Source organism: Bombina bombina, chromosome 2, assembly GCF_027579735.1.
Source record: "Bombina bombina isolate aBomBom1 chromosome 2, aBomBom1.pri, whole genome shotgun sequence".
NCBI lineage: Eukaryota > Metazoa > Chordata > Amphibia > Anura > Bombinatoridae > Bombina > Bombina bombina.
Window position 1 is genome coordinate 1,003,818,211 of NC_069500.1, and position 21,038 is coordinate 1,003,839,248.

The 21,038-nt window shown below is 35.4% G+C and overlaps 1 protein-coding gene across 20 annotated transcripts in view; it reads left to right on the plus strand.

The window, feature by feature from the left end:
• The window catches only part of ANK2 (ankyrin 2), a 469,556-nt gene that overhangs the window by 325,694 nt on the left and 122,824 nt on the right, over window positions 1-21,038 (plus strand). For 11 of the 20 annotated variants that reach the window (XM_053703568.1, XM_053703565.1, XM_053703570.1 and 8 more), the window contains 5 exons: window positions 10,123-10,347; window positions 18,645-18,743; window positions 19,421-19,575; window positions 20,004-20,215; window positions 20,587-20,791. In XM_053703568.1, coding sequence (XP_053559543.1) covers window positions 10,123-10,347; window positions 18,645-18,743; window positions 19,421-19,575; window positions 20,004-20,215; window positions 20,587-20,791 — 896 coding nt within the window. The remainder of the gene's footprint in view (window positions 1-10,122; window positions 10,348-18,644; window positions 18,744-19,420; window positions 19,576-20,003; window positions 20,216-20,586; window positions 20,792-21,038) is intronic. The other 9 variants (XM_053703580.1, XM_053703571.1, XM_053703575.1 and 6 more) reach the window with 1 other exon arrangement.

A 21,038-nucleotide genomic window follows, 5' to 3' on the forward strand; every position in this document is an offset into this window, starting at 1 on the left:
CAATCTGAATCACAAAAGAAAATTTTTGGGTACAGTGTCCCTTTAATGACTTTAGGCTAAGATAAAGCTTCCTGCAGAGGCCCCCTCCTCCTTGTCAGGCTGTGACAGGAAGTAAAGGACACTGCAAAAATTTAGGGGGGGGGAAAGAAATAAAAGGTAAACCCAATTTAAATAGACGAATACTACATATTGCAATGATTTCTATTAAGTATAAGACACAGCTTAGTGCTTTTTTTATTACTACAATGAAGCAGACTGTTTAACATCCCTTTAAAGCATGCACTCTATCTGCCTCTAATTGTCCTCCGTATAGAGATTAGCTAAGGCAAACCTTTTAACATGGTGCTCCCATTACTTTTTAGAAACTGTAGGAATTAGAAAGCCCACATTTTTTCAGAGTTAAATTACAGTAAAAGTAGACACAAAATAATGAAAGTATATTGCAAAGTATTTTTTATCACACTTAAACATTCTGTTACATTTAAGAAAAATAAAATAAATGTAAAAAAGGCTTTAAAATGAATTATTTATGAATCATATGTTAATATGATATAGTTTGTAGAAGAAAACATGGAGTAAAAATTGGGTGATTTTTAGCTTCCAGTCTATAAGAAGAACTAACTTTAAATTAGAAAACCATCTAAATTAAAATATAACAGCAAAAATGTAGTTAAACATAGCAAAGATAAAATCACATGAGAAGCTCTAAGATGGAGATATAACAAGGAGTTTCAGAGACCTTTCTATAGGAAAAAGGTATGTTTTCAAAGCAAACGTAAAACACTGATTAGTTCAGTATTGATGAGAACTGTCTAACACAAATACATTTTTCACTGAAAATATATGAAATTTGCAAAAATAATGGCTTCAAATAATTTCAACTAATTTTATAATTCATATTATTATTAAAATAAAAAAATAACATGCAAACTAGGAATATGCAAGAACTTAAACATTAAAAAAGTGAGAAAACACTTCAAAAGACAAAAATAGGTTTTCAAAAAGTTCACGTTGTTATATTTGAAAAGTCCAAAAACCCTGTGAAAGGATGCTAGTATTTTCTTACTCATTGGAATACTAGTTGACACTGCCCCTTCCCCCTGAATTACATAAAGAGTGTTATAGTTCTACAAATGCATCTAAAAACCTTATAACAAGTAGGATGTTGTAAAGTTTTCAAATGGCATTTGAAAACGTCATGGAAAGTTATGAACAACACTTGTTGGCAGATAAATTGGTTAATTATTATAAAGTTAAAGAAAGTGGGCATAAGTGTCATTTATGATATGTCTTTGTAACAGTACTTTTAGGTTCCAACTACAGTTATTCAATGTACCATAGATCTATTTTTATAATTAGTCATGAAGCACTGCAGCACCCTGATTTGATTTTGAAATCCAATTGCATTTCTTTTTGAGAATGCTTGCCTTGCATCTATTTGTTGTATGTAATGTGTTTTATTGAATGGTATTGAATTGAATCTTCATTTTATTAAATGAGATTTAATGATATTATATTTAATTGTCATGCAATTTTTTTATATTTTAAGGTCCCAAACCCCCATATTCAGCAAATTTGGTCACAATTTTAAAATTAAGTAATTTTTAAAAAAAAAAATACTGCTATTCTATCTATATTGTTTTGGAAACCTGAGAAATATTGGTAAAAATTAAAAGAAAAAGCCCAGTCAGTTTTAATTTATTTTAAGTTAACCATAATTTTCTTTGTGTAATTGACTTTACAACTGCATTACTGTGTTGTTAAATGTAACTATTCTCATACACAGATACCATCTGTTGAATATGTGGGGACATCTACCTTAAAATGCTGTATTGAGGAGATTCTTCAATACAGTATAATGGTGTATTTCTTAAATGCTCATATTCCATGAAATGTATAATTGTGTGCAAACATAATTTACAGTGCATTAAGGTAAATGTTAAAAAGTGTCACGTAAACCCAAGTTTAAAACACATAAAACAGATATTTAAAGCAGTGTTTCTTAAAGGGATATTGAACACTCAATAAATATTAGATATCATGATGTATTGAAAGCAAAGATTAGTCCGAGCATGGACTGTAGATGTAATTTTTAAATTTTATTGCTTATTTATATTTGAAGATATAGATGTAAAGGTTTAGGGCCCCTTGAACTAAAGCGCGGGCAGACAAGGTTCCCGACTTTGAAACCTATCCACCCACCTTTACAGTGAATGGGCAGTGGATACTATACATCCGGTATCCAGATGTACTATTGAACAAGGACTTCCTTGTGCAATATCGTCCCCTACTCTTGTGCGACTTGTCAATCACCCTGTATGGTACAGGTTCAGTGTGTTTTATCTCCACCACCTTAGAGATGGTGGAGAGGGTAAGAAGCAGCGGTCAGTTATTACATTGTAGAAAGCAGGATTGCATGAGCAAGCCTGTCCCGAAAAGAGTTTAGAAGCAACATCCACTGCTCTGTACATTTAGCCCTTGTTAAGTACTTTAACTTACATTAAGTAATGGGTGCTGCCATGTTGATACTTGTTCTCCCCTTTATCTATTTTTATTATTATGATATAATTAGGGACAGATATAAAATAAGCAAGTAGATATCAAACAGGTTCTCCAGGCAGCCTTGTTTGCACACTCTCTTTATTACCTGTTTTATATCTGTCTTTTTTAGAATTGTAGGAGAATGGAACACAAACAATTATGAAATTGTATTGCAAAGTTTTTTTTTGTTTTTTGCTACACAACTTTTTAATTTTATCTCAGGCTCTCAGGTCCAACTACCTCCTACAAGACAACATATCTGTTAAATCACTATGGAGTTAGTTATTCCCACATCTTCTTTCTTGGTAACTGGAAACAACTGGGCCATGGAGTAACTTTTTATGCAGTGACTCACCCAATTGCCAATTCCTTTTTTTGGATTTAGTTTGTAAAATATTATAAAAAACTATTTTTAGATTCCACTTATTAGGAAGTAGTTACATTACATGTACAGGACACACACGCTGGTCAACTCAAAGAGACATTGAAGGGACACTAAACCCAAATTTATTCTTTCATGATTCAGATATAGCAGGCAATTTTAAGCAACTTTTTAATTTACTCCTAGTATCAATTTTTCTTCGTTCTTTTGGTATCTTTATTTGAGAAGCAGAAATGTAAGCTTTGGAGCAGGCCCATTTTTGGTTCAGCGCCTGGGTAGCTCTTGCTGATTGGTGGCTAAATATAACTTTTATTGCTTACATAGGATAAGATCCAAGCAAACACAATGTTTTGGGGACACAGCCCTTAGTTATGTGATAAAGGTGTCTTAACCTTGGTTACCTTTATAGTGGCATGTCTGCTTTAACTCTTTATGTACAAAATACATTTTTAATCTTACAACATAGCGACCTCTAGTGGTTAGAAAGGTTAAAAAAAATATATATATAAATGAAGCAAAGAGAAAAATACAGTTTAGATTTTTTAACAGTGTAACAACATGCAATATCATAATGGACGAGAGACCACCCACACTTCAATATATTAAAGTAACTAAAAAAATCATTAAATAATATCTGCTGCTGATATTAATAAAAAACAGACCAATTAATTTCTCTGTTCATACCCTTAGTTTCTAATGTTTCAAGTTGAAAAATCCAATAAGTTTCCTGTTTTGATAGTAGCTCCCTATTACCACCTCTTCTTGGAACATTCATTTGTTAAATTACATGGAAACGTAACTAACTAATTTGATGACCCTCTGTTAGGAAATGACAAGCCACAGGAGCAGTTGTTACTTTACAGCAAATATTGCTCTTGTGTTCACTCATACGATCCCATATATGTGTGGTGGTCTCTCCAATATAGACACATCCACATGGGCATTTGATCATATAAACCACAAACTGGGCATTGCATGTAAAGCGATCATGATAGTAATATTTGTAGCCAGAGGGTGCAAAAAATATGGACTTTTAATAATAGAACTACAATGGACACAACCCAAGCAAGGGAAACAACCTACGTTCTTCTTAGAAATAAAAAATTGGACAGATTTACCTGCACCTATATCAGCTTTAATTAAAGTATCCCTTAGGTTTGTATTCCTTTTATAAGCTTGCATGGGAGGTTGTTGAAATTCACCAATATCAGGATTACGGGCACTCCAAGATTACCCTTTAACACATGATACCAAGGGAACTAAACAAAATTGATAATAGAAGTAAATAGGAAAGTTGTTTATAACGTCATAATCTTTCCAATCCATGTGTTTAATTTTGACTTTACTGTCCCTTTAATACAGTAAAGAGGTGTAACAAATGCAAAAACTGACTGGTTGTCAATTATTTATTTTAATGTTTTAGGGTTTATTCAGTAGAAGTTATTACATAAACATTTTGGGTGCACTGTGCCACGGAAGGAAAGCTACACAAAAGATAGCAGATGCTATTTTTATCCTATGGTTTGTGTAAATAGTATTGATCTTGTGATAATTCTACCCATAAATATATTAACTCATTTAAACTAACATGTTTAGTGTTCATTTAATGTGTATAATAGAAAAATGACACTAGCTATTTCTGTAGGATCTTTTCTTATGTATTATGGATATGATCTACTACTCTATAGGCTACTACAGAAAAAAAAAATGTTTGCTTGTTTATTTGCTCATTCCTGGAGGCTTACTCATCTGGTGAGAGCTGATGTTGGAAACTTGCAACATTCTCTGCTTTTTTATTTATTTTTTTCTAACTACTTTTAAGTAGGACCTTCCTGCAGCAAGCTTGTCACTTCTAAGCACAGTTCCTGATTGCAGCTCACTGGTTGAGCCTGATTGGTCTCAGCAGATGTCAATCACAATGCAATGATGTGATTAGGCACTAGCTGCCGAATGAGAAGCAAGGCAGTTACTCTAAAGCAGCGGTATCTAAACTTTTTATATGAGTAACAAAATAATTTGTTTTCACTTTTAGCACTGTGTGTTAGTTTTAGAAATAAGTCTACTCAGCATTAGGGATGGGCGAATGTTTCTAAAAATTTGAAATTTAAAACGAATTTTGATACATGCGTTTGTACAAATCAAATTTTTAATGTTTCTATAACATTCTAACATTCTTTTTTCAATTTTTTTTTCTAATTTTTCAATAAAATTCGAAAATATTTGTTCGAATTATAGAATGTTTAGCTATGTATTCATTCAATTTTGAAATGTAATATTTTAATTCGACTGTCACATTCGAATTCGAAATAGTATTTCTAGTCTAATACTGTGTTTTTTAAATGTAATATTCGAATTTGAATGTGACATTCGAATTCGAATGTTACATTCAAATTCGAAATAGTATTTCTAGTCTACAACTATGTTGTATAAATGTAATATTCAAGTTCGAATGTTACATTCGAATTTGAATGTAGCATTTATATTCAAAATAGTATTTCTAGTCTACAACTGTGTTTTATAAATGTAATATTCAAATTCGAATGTCACATTTCAATGTCACAATTCAAAAGTGACATCCCTACTCAGTGCCCATCCCTACTCAGTGCCCATCCCTACTCAGCATAAAAACGTATGTATTTGACATTTTTAAGCATTCATAAGATCCATGCTTTACCAAGATTCATTCTACTGTGCAGGCTTGCACAAATGACAGTATGTGCTTGAAGCAGTAATCTGCCTGAGTTTATGTGCAGACCTACAAACATACAAGATCTCTCTTAAAATACCATCAGTACACATTTCCTGCTTGAAGATGAATCCTGCTTTTGTAAGATCAAAGTGCTGAAATTTCCTCCCTACTTCAGACACAAACTGCATTAAAGGGCCATAATAATTGAAAAATTACATGCTCTGATTTGTTAGCGCATGTCATTTTAAGACTTTCGACCCTGTACTACTGTGTGTTTAACCCCCTCAAAGGGGGTTAAAATGATATGCTCTAATGACTTATTATAAGTATCAGTTATTTGTAGAATGACAACAGATTCTGCAGCGCTATAAACATAGGTATAATATGCCTATGAAGGTATTCTACTAAACAGAAGTAGATTTATCAAAGCCGACAGCATACACTGTTGGCATTTAAAGGGATAGTCTAGTCAAAAATAAACTTCCATAATTCAGACAAAGCATGCAATTTTAAGCAACTTTCTAATTTACTCCCATTATCAATTTTTCTTTGTTCTCTTGGTATCTTTATTTAAAAAAGCTGGAAAGTAAGTCTAGGAGTCGGCCCATTTTTTATTCAGCACCTGGGTAGCGCTTGCTGATTGGATGGCTACATTTAGACACTATTCAGCAAACGCTATCCAGGTGCTGAACCAAAATTGGGCTGGCTTCTAAGCTTACATTCCAGCTTTTTAAAATAAAGATATCAAGAGAACGAAGAAAAATTGATAATAGGAATAAATTAGAAAATTGCTTAAAATTGCATGCTCTATCTGAATCATGAACATTTAATTTTTACTGTACCTTCCCTTTAACATTGCACAAGCTAAAAAGTGGAGGTTCAGATAAAATGTAATAGAGGTTTTTATTGTTTCCACAAGGCTTTAAGCTGCACAAGCCTATTCTATATAAGTCAGTTGATTTTCATATATTTGTTTACCTCAGCCAACATCTTTGAATTTGCTTAAAATAATTAAGTCTTGAAAGTAGATCCAACTCTCGTTCTATTCTACCCTAAATATTGAGGCTCGGCTTAACTCTACCTTAATGTTTTTAAAAATAAACCATTGATACCATCTTAACAGAGCTTTAATTTATTATGCATCTTAACATGCCACTAACCTCAGATACAAATACTGTAAGCAGGTAGGCAGGAGAGACTTAATTCCAGTGGTTAAATGTATCTTCCATTGTTTTGTAAACTGAATGAGACACTGCTATATAGCACTATTAATTCCTTTTTTTATTTGTTTGGTAAAACAAACTTCTGACATTGGCTGTCACTTCCATTGAGATTTATTTTTACTGGAAAGCCTTGCTGTATTATTTGTCCAATTACAACTAGCTCACACAGACAAGGCTTATAGTTTAGGAATATTCAGCTTAATCATCTCTAAAATCATGAACTAATTTTGCAAAGTAAAAGGTCTAGTACATTTGTTAAGTTCTTTTACTATCTCCTTTTTTGACCACAGGTAAAATACTTTACTGAGATAATCATACTTGGTATCATTCAAATATATCTTTAAATCCTTGTTGGATGCCCTAGAATTTTTGGTGGTTTGAACATGTAATAAAGTCGTTTGAGAAAGTTCTCATCTCAAGCTGAATTCAGAATTTTACAGGACAATAGTTTTTTTTCCTGCAGTTGTGCCTAATGAAGTTTCTTAGTTGATGTAGTGTTACCGCCAGCTTGAGAAGATTTGAACATTCTCCTTGGAATGTGCAGCCCAGATGTAATTTTTTTTATTTTTTTCTCTCCTGAGGTCATTGTGCTTTTGGTTGACTACCTGCTTATAAACTAAGTAGCTGGGTTAACTTCCCCTGACATTTCTTTGTTGCATAAAAATTTGTAGAAATATGTAAAGGTTTTTAAAGAAGCAGAACAATAACCTTATATAACCCCAGCATGAAGTCATCAGTTTGCAGAAATTAACTAAAGATTTACCCCAAGATGGCAGATTAGAGTAGATATTATAGCCAAACTACAGTATTAATGATCTGTTACTTTATTTATACATATTGGTTTCTCCCATTCTTACTGTGTTTAAAGTGAATGTAAATTTTGATGCTAAAGTGCCCGGTTTTTAAAAATTCGATTAAAAACAGGGGCACTTTAATTCATCAAAATTTACATTTCACTCCTGTTGTGAAAAAAAACTTAAATTTTAAACTTGACAGCAGCTCCAGCTTCGTCCAGTCGCCGCAAGCCATTTCTGATGTCAAAAATTATGGATAGGTCATCCTCCAATCACGGCTCCCCCCCCCGGGGGGAATCAGAGTCTGATTTAACGCTGTGATTGGAGGAAGCCGGATTTCTCATTTTATACCCAGGAAGAGGCTTTGCAAGGGGTGGAGGAAGCTGGAGCTGCTGTTAAGATTAAAAGGTAAGTTTTTTTTCACAACAGGAGGGAAATGTAAATTTGGATGAATTAAAGTGCCCCTGTTTTTAATCAAATTTAAAAAAAAAACGGACACTTTATCATCAAAATTTACATTCACTTTAAAATAATATGATACGTTGTGTTTCCTGTAAGTGCTGGTAGAAAACGTTCAAACACTAAAGAACTGGAGGATTTCTGGTTCACCCACTGATTTTATTACTAGTTTCTCATAACATAGCTGAGAGTGCCAACTATTTTGAAAACAAAAGACATATACTTTAGAGCTAATAATCAGTGTTAACACTATTAGAGTGTTTATAATTGTATTTTAATTAATTTGCAACAATTCAAGAAATGTTGTGAGTAGTATAAGAATATATAAATGTTTAAAAACATTCACCACCTGACTGTGCCTTAAAAGCATGCTGCATATTCCTCTTTATACCTTTGGAAAATGATATATTAGTTTTACAGCTGCTACGCATTGATATGTATGCTGTTTGCTTAATGTTCTTTTGACAGCATGTTGACTGGATTTTTTGTTTGTATATGTTCCTTTAAAATGTAATGCGTTTAAAGCAGCAGTTTCAATTTTTAACGTCAAGGTATTCTTATGGCAGAGAAATGGTTAAAGTGGCTCAAATTAATTAATAATAATAATAAAAATAATAATAATAACCAAACGAAAGGAATTTACATTACTGAAAATATTTTAGTTTGAATATCAATTTAAATTTTTACAGCATTTTTGCACAGTTAAACAAATTATTATTTAAATTGTTTTTTTTTTTTTCATTTTATAGTTATGCTTTCATTTTCCTTTTTGTGTCCAACATGGAGGTCTTTAACAAAGAGTTTATTAAACAGAATTAAATTACTGTGAAATTTAACAACATAGGCCTCGCTTCCATTGAGTCGTAATTCAGTTTGCGTGCACTCGCAAACCGTTAAATATGCTGTCGAAAGCAATAGCGTTTAACGACTGTTTCCAATGGCGCGTTATACCTCAATATCGGCTGCCGAACTTCGGCTGCCGAAAAGATTTTTGCGTCCCATAGAAAGTAATAGAAGCCGTTAATCGATAAATTATACCAGGTTTCCAATGAAAGCGCTAACCGTTAATACATTGTCGGAGGCTGTCGATACATTGAGATATATTACCCCCAGCTCAACTAGGTGTAAAAGAGGAAAATTGTGCTTTTTGAGACCTATTTTCTATTGAAATTATAAAACTTGCAAATAATGTAAGTGTTTTAATGTAGAAATAAATTGTTATAAGTAATATTTATTGTTGTCTCATGTATAGAAATAGTTGAACTTATATTCTAATAGAAATATCAGTATATATTTAAATATAATAATATATGCAAGAACATATCTACAGAATGCAAACTAGACCTATGCCTAGGGCAGCAAGAAATATTACTTATATTTATGAAGTGTTAAATATAATTATATTAGAAAATAGTATTTGATTATTAAAAATATGGATACGTTTTTTTTTATTTTTCTTGAGAGGCGATCACAGGTAAGAAGCACGGACGTTAAACGTAAATTCTATAGCGTAAGGTCGGGTTACCTTAGCAACTAATTGATTTTCAAGAAATCCGACGTCAGATGGAAGCGTTAACACAACGTTAACTTACAGCTACACGAAAAGAGCGACTGCGCGCAACACGCTAATCTTTTCAATGGAAACCTGGTACTAAAATGCAGCCGTAAATTACTTTTAGCTGTCGGCCGCTTCGGTAGCTTACGGCTCCATTTTTAACGACTCAATGGAAGCGAGGCCATAGTCAGAAAACAGCTGCTTTAAAAGCAAATATGTACAGAATGTCATATTAATGGAATAATTGACATGGAACTATGTAATGATTTAGGACAGATGTAAACAACTTTATCTATGGCGCTTCAGTAAAAGTGTGTTTTATACATTTTCTAAATGAGTTCAGGTAAATCTATTATTTTGTGCCTTTGAGGCTTTTAAGTTGGCAATGGCTGATCTAGAACAATTAATGTGTAACGCATATTGTTATATATCATTTGTTTATTGTCCCGCATTAATATTTGACATTTCTTTTTATTTAGTTTCCTTGTTAGTTTCATGGTTGATGCTCGCGGGGGTGCTATGAGAGGCTGTCGACACAATGGTCTGAGAATAATAATTCCACCTAGAAAATGTACTGCTCCAACACGAGTGACGTGTCGCTTGGTCAAACGCCATCGATTGGCAACCATGCCACCCATGGTAGAAGGAGAAGGCCTAGCCAGTCGTCTTATAGAAGTTGGCCCTTCAGGGGCTCAGTTCCTTGGGTAAGTGATACTCTGCTGCTTTTTATACCTTCTTTTATAAAAAAAAACAATCCATCTATTTTTTTTTACCAAACAAATATAAAAATGATGCGCATCATGAAATTATCTCGGCTCTGCAATATTATAATACAATACTATCTCATTTAATTTGTTTGGTAACTTTTTTACAGAACCTTTGTACAGACACGTTTTTTTACTAAAGTTTATATTGTGTTCTAAGCTAAATCTTTATAATTGATGGGAATACTTTCATAATGTATAATATGTATAAAAACATTTTTCTTTACTTAGTTAAATATATGTATTGTGTTTTGGCTTACACGATTACTGCGAACAATATTAATACACTTTTATGTTTAATTTTCCTCTAAACAATAGTAAGTTTTATCAATATTTTTACATGTTGCTATCATGATGACAGTTCTTGTGTAAGTCAAAATGTCCATGTTAAAGGGACATGCTACACCAGAATAGTTATTGTTTAAAAAGATAGATAACGCTTTTACTACCCGTTTCTCAACTTTGTCAAACCAACATTGATATATTAAAATACTTTATAACATTTAAACCTCTAATTTTCTGCCTGTTTCTAAGCCACTATAGACAGCTACTTCATGTGAGCCATATAGATAAATAACACTGTGCTGTGGTTGTGGCAGACACTGCACTAATTGTCTAAAATGAAAGTCAATATATAATAAATAAAGTCATGTGATCAGGGGGCTGTCAGAAGATGCTTAGATACAAGGTAATCACAGAGGTAAAATGTATATTAAAGGGACACTGTACTCAAAAATTTTCTTTCGTGATTCACATAGAGCATGCATTTTTAAGCAACTTTCTAATTTACTCCTATTATCAAATTTTCTTCATTCTCTTGGTATGTTTATTTGAAAAGCAAGAATGTAAGTTTAGATGCCGGCCCATTTTTGGTGAACAACCTGGGTTGTCCTTGCTGATTGGTCAGCACCAATAAACAAGTGCTGTCCAGGGTCCTGAAGCAAACATTTGCTGGCTCCTTAGCTGAGATGCCTTCTTTTTCAAATAAAGATAGCAAGAGAACAAATTAAAATTGATAATAGAAGTAAATTAGAAAATTGCTTAAAATTGCATGCTCTATCTGAATCATGAAAGAAAAAATTTGGGTTCAGTGTCCCTTTAATATAACAATGTTGGTTATGCAAAATTGAGGAATGGGTAATAACATAATTTATGCTTACCTGATAAATTTATTTCTCTTGTAGTGTATCCAGTCCACGGATCATCCATTACTTATGGGATACATTCTCCTTCCCAACAGGAAGCTGCAAGAGTCCACCCACAGCAAAGCTGCTATATAGCTCCTCCCCTAACTGCCATTACCAGTCATTCGACCGAAAACATGCAGAGAAAGGAAAACCATAGGGTGCAGTGGTGACTGTAGTTTAATGGAAAAATTACCTGCCTTAAAGTGACAGGGCGGGCCGTGGACTGGATACACTTCAAGAGAAATAAATTTATCAGGTAAGCATAAATTATGTTTTCTCTTGTTAAGTGTATCCAGTCCACGGATCATCCATTACTTATGGGATACCAATACCAAAGCTAAAGTACACGGATGATGGGAGGGACAAGGCAGGTACTTAAACGGAAGTTACCACTGCCTGTAAAAAACCCTTTCTCCCAAAAATAGCCTCCGAAGAAGCAAGGTATCAAATTTGTTAAATTTGAAAAAGTATGAAACGCAGACCAAGACTCCGTCTTGTAATCTGTTCAACAGAAGCCACATTTAAAAAAGGCCCAAGTGAAAACCACAGCTCTAGTAGAATGAGCTGTAATCCCTTCAGGAGGCTGCTGTCCAGCAGTCTCATAAGCTAAATGAATTATGCTTTTTAACCAAAAAGACAGAGAGGTTGCTGAAGTCCTTTGACCTCTCCTCTGTCCAGAATAGACAACAAACAAGGTGAATGTTTGATGAAAATCTGTAGTAGCTTGTAAGTAAAACTTTAAAACACGAACCACGTCCAAATTGTGTAATAGACGTTCCTTCTTTGAAGAAGGATTAGGATACAAGAATGGAACAACAATCTCTTGAGTGATATTCTTGTTAGATACCACCTTAGGTAAAAACCCAGGTTGGTACACAGGACTACCTTATCCGTACGGAGAACCAGATAAGGAGAATCACATTGCAACGCAGATAACTCGGAGACTCTATGAGCCGAGGAAATAGCTACCAAAAAGGAACTTTCCAAGATAGAAGTTTGATATCTATGGAATGAAAAGGTTCAAATGGAACTCCTTGAAGAACCTTAAGAACCAGCTTTAAGCTCCATGGCGGAGCAACATTTTTAACCACAGGCTTGGTTCTAACCAAAGCCTGACCAAATGCCTGAACGTCTAGAATACCTGCCAGACGCTTGTGCAAAAGAATAGACAGAGTAGAAATCTGTCCTTTTAAAGAACTAGCTGACAACCCTTTTCTCAAAATCATCTTGGAGAAAAGATAATATCCTGGGAATCCAGACTTTACTCCATGAGTAACCCTTGGATTCATAACAATAAGATATTTACACCATATCTTATGTTAAATTTTCCTAGAGACAGGCTTTTATGCCTGTATTAAGGTATCAATTACTGACTCGGAGAAGCCATGCTTTGATAACATCAAGCGTTCTGTCTCCAGGCAGTCCATCTCAGATTAGTTATATTTAGATGGTTGAAAAGACCCTGAGGTAGAGGGTCCTGTCTCAGAAGCAGAGACCGTGGTGGAAAGGATGACATGTCCACCAGATCTGCATACCAGGTCCTGCGTGGCCACGCAGGCGCTGTCAAAAGCACCAAAGCACTCTCCTGCTTGATCTTGTGAAAACCCCTCCGGAGGGAATTCCCACTCCCCCGGATGAAAAGTCTGACGACTTAGAAAATCTGCCTCCCAGTTCTCAACAACTGGGATAGGGATAGCTTTTAGACAAGAGTGAGTCTCTGTCCAGTGAATTATTTTAAGACTTCTAACATTGCTAGGGAACTTCTGTTCCCCCTTGATGGTTGATGTAAGCCACAGTCGTGATATTGTCCGACTGAAATATGATGTACCTCAGAGTTGCTAACTGAGGCCAAGTCTGAAGAGCATGGAATATCGCTCCCAGTTCCAGAATATTCATTAGAAGGAGGGTCTTCTCCTGAGTCCACTATCCCTGAGCCTTCAGGGAGTTCCAGACTGTATCCCAACCTAAAAGGCTGGCATCTGTTGTAACAATTGTCCCATCTGACCTGCGGAAGGTCATACCCTTGGACAGATGGACCCGAGATAGTCACCAGAGAAGAGAATCTCTGGTTTCTTGGTCCGGATTTAACAGGAGAACATCTGTGTAATCCCCGTTCCTCTGGCTGAGCATGCATAGTTGCAGTGGTCTGAAATGTAGGCGTGCAAACGGTACTATGTCCCTTGCCGCTACCATTAAGCCGATTACATTCATGTACTGAGCCACCAAAGGGCGCGGATGGAATGAAGAACACGGCAGAAATTTAGAAACTTTGACAACCTGGACTCCGTCAGGTAAATTTTAATTTCTACAAAATCTATCAGAATCCCTAGGAGGGAAACCCTTGATATTGGGGATAGAGAACTCTTTCCTTGTTCACTTTCCACCCATGCGATCTCAGAAATGCCAGTACTACGTCCGTATGAGACTTGGCAACTTGGATGTTTGACGCCTGTATCAGGATGTCGTCTAAATAAGGGGCCACTTCTATGCCCCGTGACCTAAGGACCGCCAAAGTGACCCCAGAACCTCCATAAAGATTCTAGGGGCTGTAGTTAACCCAAAGGAAAGAGCTACAAACTGGTAATGCCTGTCTAGAAAGGCAAACATGAAAAACCGATGGTGATCTTTATGCATCGTAATGTGAGGATAAGCATCCTTCAAATCCATTGTAGTCCTCTATTGACTCTCCTGGATCATAGTTAAGATGGTACGAATAGTTTCCATCTTAAATGATAGAATTCTAAAGAATTTGTTTAAGATCTTTTAGATCCAAAATAGGTCTGAAGGTTTCCTTTCCTTGGGAACCACAAACCGATTTGAGGAAAACTGTGTCCCTGTTCCTCTATTGGAACTGAATGGGTCACGTACACAATGCAAGAATGTCTCTTTCTTTATCTGGTTTGCAGATAAAAGTGAAAGGCAAAAACTCCCCTTTTTTGGGGGGGAAAGCTTTGAAATCCAGAAGATATCTCTGGGGTATAATTTCCAATGCCCTGGATCATAGTTAAGATGGTACGAATAGTTTCCATCTTAAATGATAGAATTCTAAAGAATTTGTTTAAGATCTTTTAGATCCAAAATAGGTCTGAAGGTTTCCTTTCCTTGGGAACCACAAACCGATTTGAGGAAAACTGTGTCCCTGTTCCTCTATTGGAACTGAATGGGTCACGTACACAATGCAAGAATGTCTCTTTCTTTATCTGGTTTGCAGATAAAAGTGAAAGGCAAAAACTCCCCTTTTTTGGGGGGGAAAGCTTTGAAATCCAGAAGATATCTCTGGGGTATAATTTCCAATGCCCAGGGATCCTGGGCATCTCTTGCCCACGCCTGGGCGAAGAATGAAGTCTGCCCCCTATAGGATCCGTTACCAGATAGGGGTCCGTTCCTCATGCTGTTTTAGAGGCAGCAGCAGGCTCCTTGACCTGCTTATCTTTGTTCCAGGTCCGGTTGTCTCCAGACCGCCTTGGACTGAGCAAAAGTTCCCTCTTATTTTGCCTTAGAGGAAGTTGATGCCACACCTGCCTTGAATTTTCGAAAGGCATGAAAATTAGGCCTTTTTTGTCCCTTGATTTGGACCTGTCCTGAGGAAGGGCATGATCTTTTCCTCCAGTGATATAAGTAATAATCTCCTTCAAACTAGGCCTGAATAGGGTCTGCCCCTTGAAGGGAAGTTAAGTAGCTTATTTATTAAAGTCACGACAGCTGACCATGATATAAGCCATAGCGCTCTGCGCGCCAGTATAGTAAAAAACAGAATTCTTAGCCGTTAGTCTAGTCAAAGGAACAAAGGCATCAGAAAACAAAGGAATTGGCTAGCTTAAGTGCTCTAAGCTTGTCAAATATATTCATCCAATGGAGCCTGTAAAGCCTCATCAAGAGACTCAAACCAGAACGCCGCAGCAGCAGTGACAGGAGCAATGCGTGCAAGGGGCTGCAGGATAAAACCTTGTTGAATAAACATTTTTTATCCATTGGATCTAAAAAAGCACAACAGTCCTCGCCAGAGGTAGTGGTACGCTTAGCTAGAGTAGAAACTCTTCTCTCCACCTTAGGAACTGTCTGCCATAAGTCCCGTGTGGTGGCAACTATTAGAAAACATTCTTCTAAAAAATAGGAGGGGAAGAGAACGGCACACCTGGTCTATCCCATTCCTTATGAAAAATTTTAGTAAACCTCTTTAGGTATTGGAAAAACATAAGTACACACCGGCACTGCATATTATTTATCCAGTCTACACAATTTCTCTGGCACTGCGATTGTACACATTCATTCAGAGCAGCTAAAGCTTCCCTGAGCAACAAGTGGAGGTTCTCAAGCATAAATTTTAAATGTAGAAATATCAGAATCAGGTTAAATCATCTTCCCTGAGTCACAAATATCACCCACAGACTAAGCATATTGTGAGGTAGTATCAGACATGGTTCTTAAAGCGTCTGTATGCTCTGTATCTACCCCCAGAGCTGTTTTGCTTTCCTTTAATTTCAGGTAGTCTGACTAATACTGCTGCCAGTGTATTATACACAACCTTTGCCATGTCTTGTAAAATAAACGCTATGGGCGCCATTGATATACTTGGCGCCATTTGAGCGTGAGTCCCTGGAGCGGGAGTCAAAGGGTCTGACACGTGGGGAGACTTAGTCGGCATAACTTCCCCCTCGACAAAATCCTCTGGTAAAATAAACGCTATGGGTGCCCTTGATGTACTTGGCGCCATTTGAGCGTGAGTCCCTAAAGCGGGAGTCAAAGGGTCTGACACGTGGGGAGAGTTAGTCGGCATAACTTCCCCCTCGACAGAATCCTCTGGTGATAATGTTTTTAAATACAAAAAATGATCTTTATTGTTTAACATGAAATCAGTACATCTGGTACACATTCTAAAATGGGGTTCCACCATGGCTTTAAACATAATAAACACAGAGCCTCCTCTATGTTAGACATGTTAGAACTAATAAAGAGACTAGTAAGCTTGGAAAACACTTTAAATCAAGTTAACAAGCAAATATAACAAACGTTACTGTGCCTTTAAGAGAAACAAATTTTGTCAAAATTTGAAAAACAGTGAAAAAAGGCAGTAAATCAAACGAAATTTTTAAAGTACATGTAATAAGTTAACAGAGCATTGCACCCACTTGCAAATGGATGATTAACCCCTTAATGCAAAAAACAGATTTAAAAAAAAAAACAACATTTTTTTAAACAGACACAACAAAACTGCCACAGCTGAGCTGTGGATTACCTTCCCTATAACTGTTTCTATGCAAAATTTAAGCCAGCCATGTGGAAAAATTAGGCCCCAATAAGTTTTATCACCAAACATATGTTAAAAAACGATTAAACATGCCAGCAAACGTTTTAAAACACATTCTTATAAGAGTATGTATGTCTATTAATAAGCCTGATCCAGTCGCTATCACTGCATTTAAGGCTTTACTTACATTACTTCGGTATCAGCAGTATTTTCTTAGTCAATTCCATTCCTTAGAAAAATATATTACTGCACATACCTTAGCATATATCTCTATCAATCAGCCTGGTACCAGTCGCTTTCACTGCATTTAAAGGCTGTACTTACATTACTTCGGTATCAGCAGTATTTTCTTAGTCAATTCCATTCCTTAGAAAAATATTTTACTGCACATACCTTATTTGCAGGAAAACCTGCACGCCATTCCCCCTCTGAAGTACCTTACTCCTCAGAATGTGTGAGAACAGCAACTGGATCTTAGTTACGTCTGCTAAGATCATAGAAAAAACGCAGGCAGATTCTTCTTCCAAATACTGCCTGAGATAAACAGCACACTCCGTTAAAAATAACAAACTTTTGATTGAAGAAATAAACTAAGTATAAAAAACCACAGCCTCTCACGACCTCCTATCTATGTTGAGACTTGCAAGAGAATGGTAATGGCAGTTAGGGGAGGAGCTATATAGCAGCTTTGCTGTGGGTGGACTCTTGCAGCTTCCTGTTGGGAAGGAGAATGTATCCCATAAGTAATGGATGATCCGTGGACTGGATACACTTAACAAGAGAAAAAGGTGTTATCCCTTTAATGTCAACAAATTAAAAATGTCTTTGGTATTCCATATGTACACTCTAGTGAACAAATGGCCTGTTGTAATTCATTGCCATTTTTGCATTACCAACCCTATCTTATGTCTTTAACCCATAAAAATGGGTTACACACATAGAAAGACAGAAGCATTGCAGCTCTTAAGCAGAAAATGGATGATGATCAGCAACTATCTCTTACTGCCGCTCCTGATTGATCCCAGGCTGTATCCTACTCTGAAGCTGCAATGCAGTAGGCAAAGATCAGTAATAAATTAGAACATGTCATTTTTTTCATTAGAATGTTGGTTTAAGCCACTGTGGCTTTACAGAATACTTTATACTCTAACTACTGCTACCTCGTCACAATAATGTGGGCCATATACTTTATGATTTGATTGTGTTCAACAGCTTTACTTGTTGTTGCAGGCTCTTTAGCAGATTTTTTCCCCCCTCTCTATTAAAGTCTAGCATATTTATTTTCTGCTATATCACATTTACTTAAAATATGAAAAGGAGCATTTTTTTAACCCACAATTTTTTTTTTTTTTTTTTTTGGACAATCTATATATATTGTCTGTACATAATTCAAGGGTCAACCCACAAAAACAAAAGATAACGTTGTTTACCACAGTTTTGTCCATATTTCATAATTGTTGTTTATTTGGGTGCTATGTTTATATCTTAAATATTTCTCAACCCATTTCCTCTAATGCTTGGCCTTTATTTTTCCTTTTTTTAAAATCTAAAAATAAAACCCTAATTGAGATTAAGCACTTATTAGAACCCTAGTTCCTATTAATAATGTTGGTTTCCCAGTGAGTCTTCTTGTGGGAAATAATCTATATTTATTGTATTTAGCTTTTTTTCCATTAGACATTCTGTAATCTAGTATAGACCTTTTCTGAACTGAGCCCCACATTCTGGCTTTTCAAATCTAAACAAGCTGAAATTACTCTTACCTATGTTTTTTCTTTCAATGCTGCTTTGGATGTACTCAGTAAACTTCACCTTCCTACGGCTCCTCCCCCTCTAAATGAGGGAGAAAGCTTGGTCAGTCGAATCCTTCAACTGGGACCTCCTGGGACCAAATTCCTTGGGTAGGAGAGCCTTAAGATCAAGTTGATGGATGCCGGTCTCCCCTTATTTGTCCCTTTGTTCTTCACTATTGTTTAATTTTCTCTAAGTGATTGATATTGTGAACTTGTCCATGTGATTTTTGTTATTTTTTTTGTTTTGTTTAAAAAGCAGATGTAGCCTGATGAAATATTTTAATCCTTGTGATTTGCGGTTTTTGTTTTTAGTGGTACAGTATGTGTGTTTTCTTGCCTTTGTGTATTCTTTGTCGTTAATTTTTGCTTGAGCATGTGATTTTATAAGTATATGTTTTTTACTTTTGCCCACCCTGTGACAGAGAAACCTGGAATTTAAACTAAACAATGTAATTAAAGAGACTACTAAATTTAAAAGTGTATGCAAATAAATGAAAAAGGAAAAAATAATAGATTTGATTAAATGAAAAGTAATGAATACACGTTTTCACAATTTCCCAAAATGTAATTTTGATGCTGTCGGAGGTAGGCTGTCTTGCACTCCTTTTGGTAACCATTATAAATATTAAGCAGCTTAATCTACCATTTGATGCAAAATTATAATTTTGTTTAAGGTATCACCCATCTGCTTACCTTTGTCGAATAATGAAATTCCAGGTTACTTTGCCCCAGAACGAAATAATTTGTTTCCCAAAATCATAAATGTTGTTTAACTATTACTTAAGGCCTGTGATTGTTGAAATACCTCATTTTGCGGCTCTGCGAGGAAAAGAACGGGAGCTTGTAATACTACGCAGTGAGACTGGCGACAGTTGGAAGGAGCATTTTTGTGAATTCACAGAGGATGAGCTCAATGAGATTCTTAATGGAATGGATGAAGGTATTTAGTGACTGATTTTAAGGACTTTTTAATATATTGACATACTCTATAGCAAAAATAGCAGACACTACCCCCTTCCTCTGCATATGAAAAGACTCTTTACACAAACAGGAGCAAGCTGGAGTAGGTATACATTATTATTATTATCGGTTATTTGTAGAGCGCCAACAGATTCCGCAGCGCTAAAACTTTGGGCTTGGTTAGGAGTCTGAAAATCAGCGCAAAGTTATTTAAAAATAAGCAAAACTATATATTTAAAAATAAGCAAAAAAAAAACCGCACAAAACTGTATAGGCTATATAAATGGATCATATACAAAACATTTATGCAAAGAAAAATCTAGTGTATAATGTCTCTTTAAGAAAGAGAGTACCTTTTGCTTTGTATGTGTACTTAAGTGAAAAGCAATACTGTTTGTTTGTTTTTAGAGCTTGACTCCCCTGAGGAACTGGAAAAGAAGAGAATTTGTCGTATTATCACGCGTGATTTCCCGCAGTATTTTGCAGTGGTATCACGTGTTAAACAGGATAACAATCTGATTGGACCTGAAGGAGGTGTTTTGAGCAGTACTGTTGTTCCTCAAGTCCAAGCAGTCTTCCCAGAAGGTGCTCTTACTAAGAGAATTCGCGTAGGCCTCCAGGTATGAGTTTGTAGTATAAGATTAAACTGTTTAAATGAAAAAATGCAGTTTTATACCTTACTAATTTGTATAACAGGCATTTTTACAAATTAACCTGTAAACATCAAATACAGGTATGTCACATTTTTAAATTTCTAAAGTACAATGCGTTTAAGCAAAAGTAGATTTAAATGACTTTTTTAATTATGGTTCAAATTGACAAATTAAAAAAAGTATCCTGTGTAATGAAGATTGAAGGCATTATATGAATTTGTTTGTACTCAAATTATTTTTTAATGTATTGTGATTTTTTTTTTTACCGTAAATGCTCTAAATACCTTAAGAAGCACAATTCGCTCACATATTTATATATGTTTGCTTTATGAATATAGGCTCAGCCAATGCATGGTGAACTTGTAAAGAAGATATTGGGTAACAAAGCTTCATTCAGTCCTATTGTAACGTTAGAACCCAGAAGAAGGAAATTCCATAAGCCAATAACAATGACCATTCCTGTACCCAAAACCTCAAGTGAGGCAATGCTTAATGGGTATGGAGGTGACACACCCACCTTAAGATTACTATGCAGTATTACTGGTAAGTAGCAATATAGCGACATAACTTACTGTTACTTCTCACTCATTGATAACTATGGTCTGTTAACAAACTTGTTCAAACTAATGCCAGCGGCTATCATGCACCTATCCTGTTAGTTTCTATTGTCCATTTTAATAGATTTTTATAATGTTCGTATGTGAACCATGGACATATTTTATTAGCACTGGTACTGTATTTCACACCATGCTCCTTATATGCAGGTTGATGATGTCTAGTGAAGCATTTC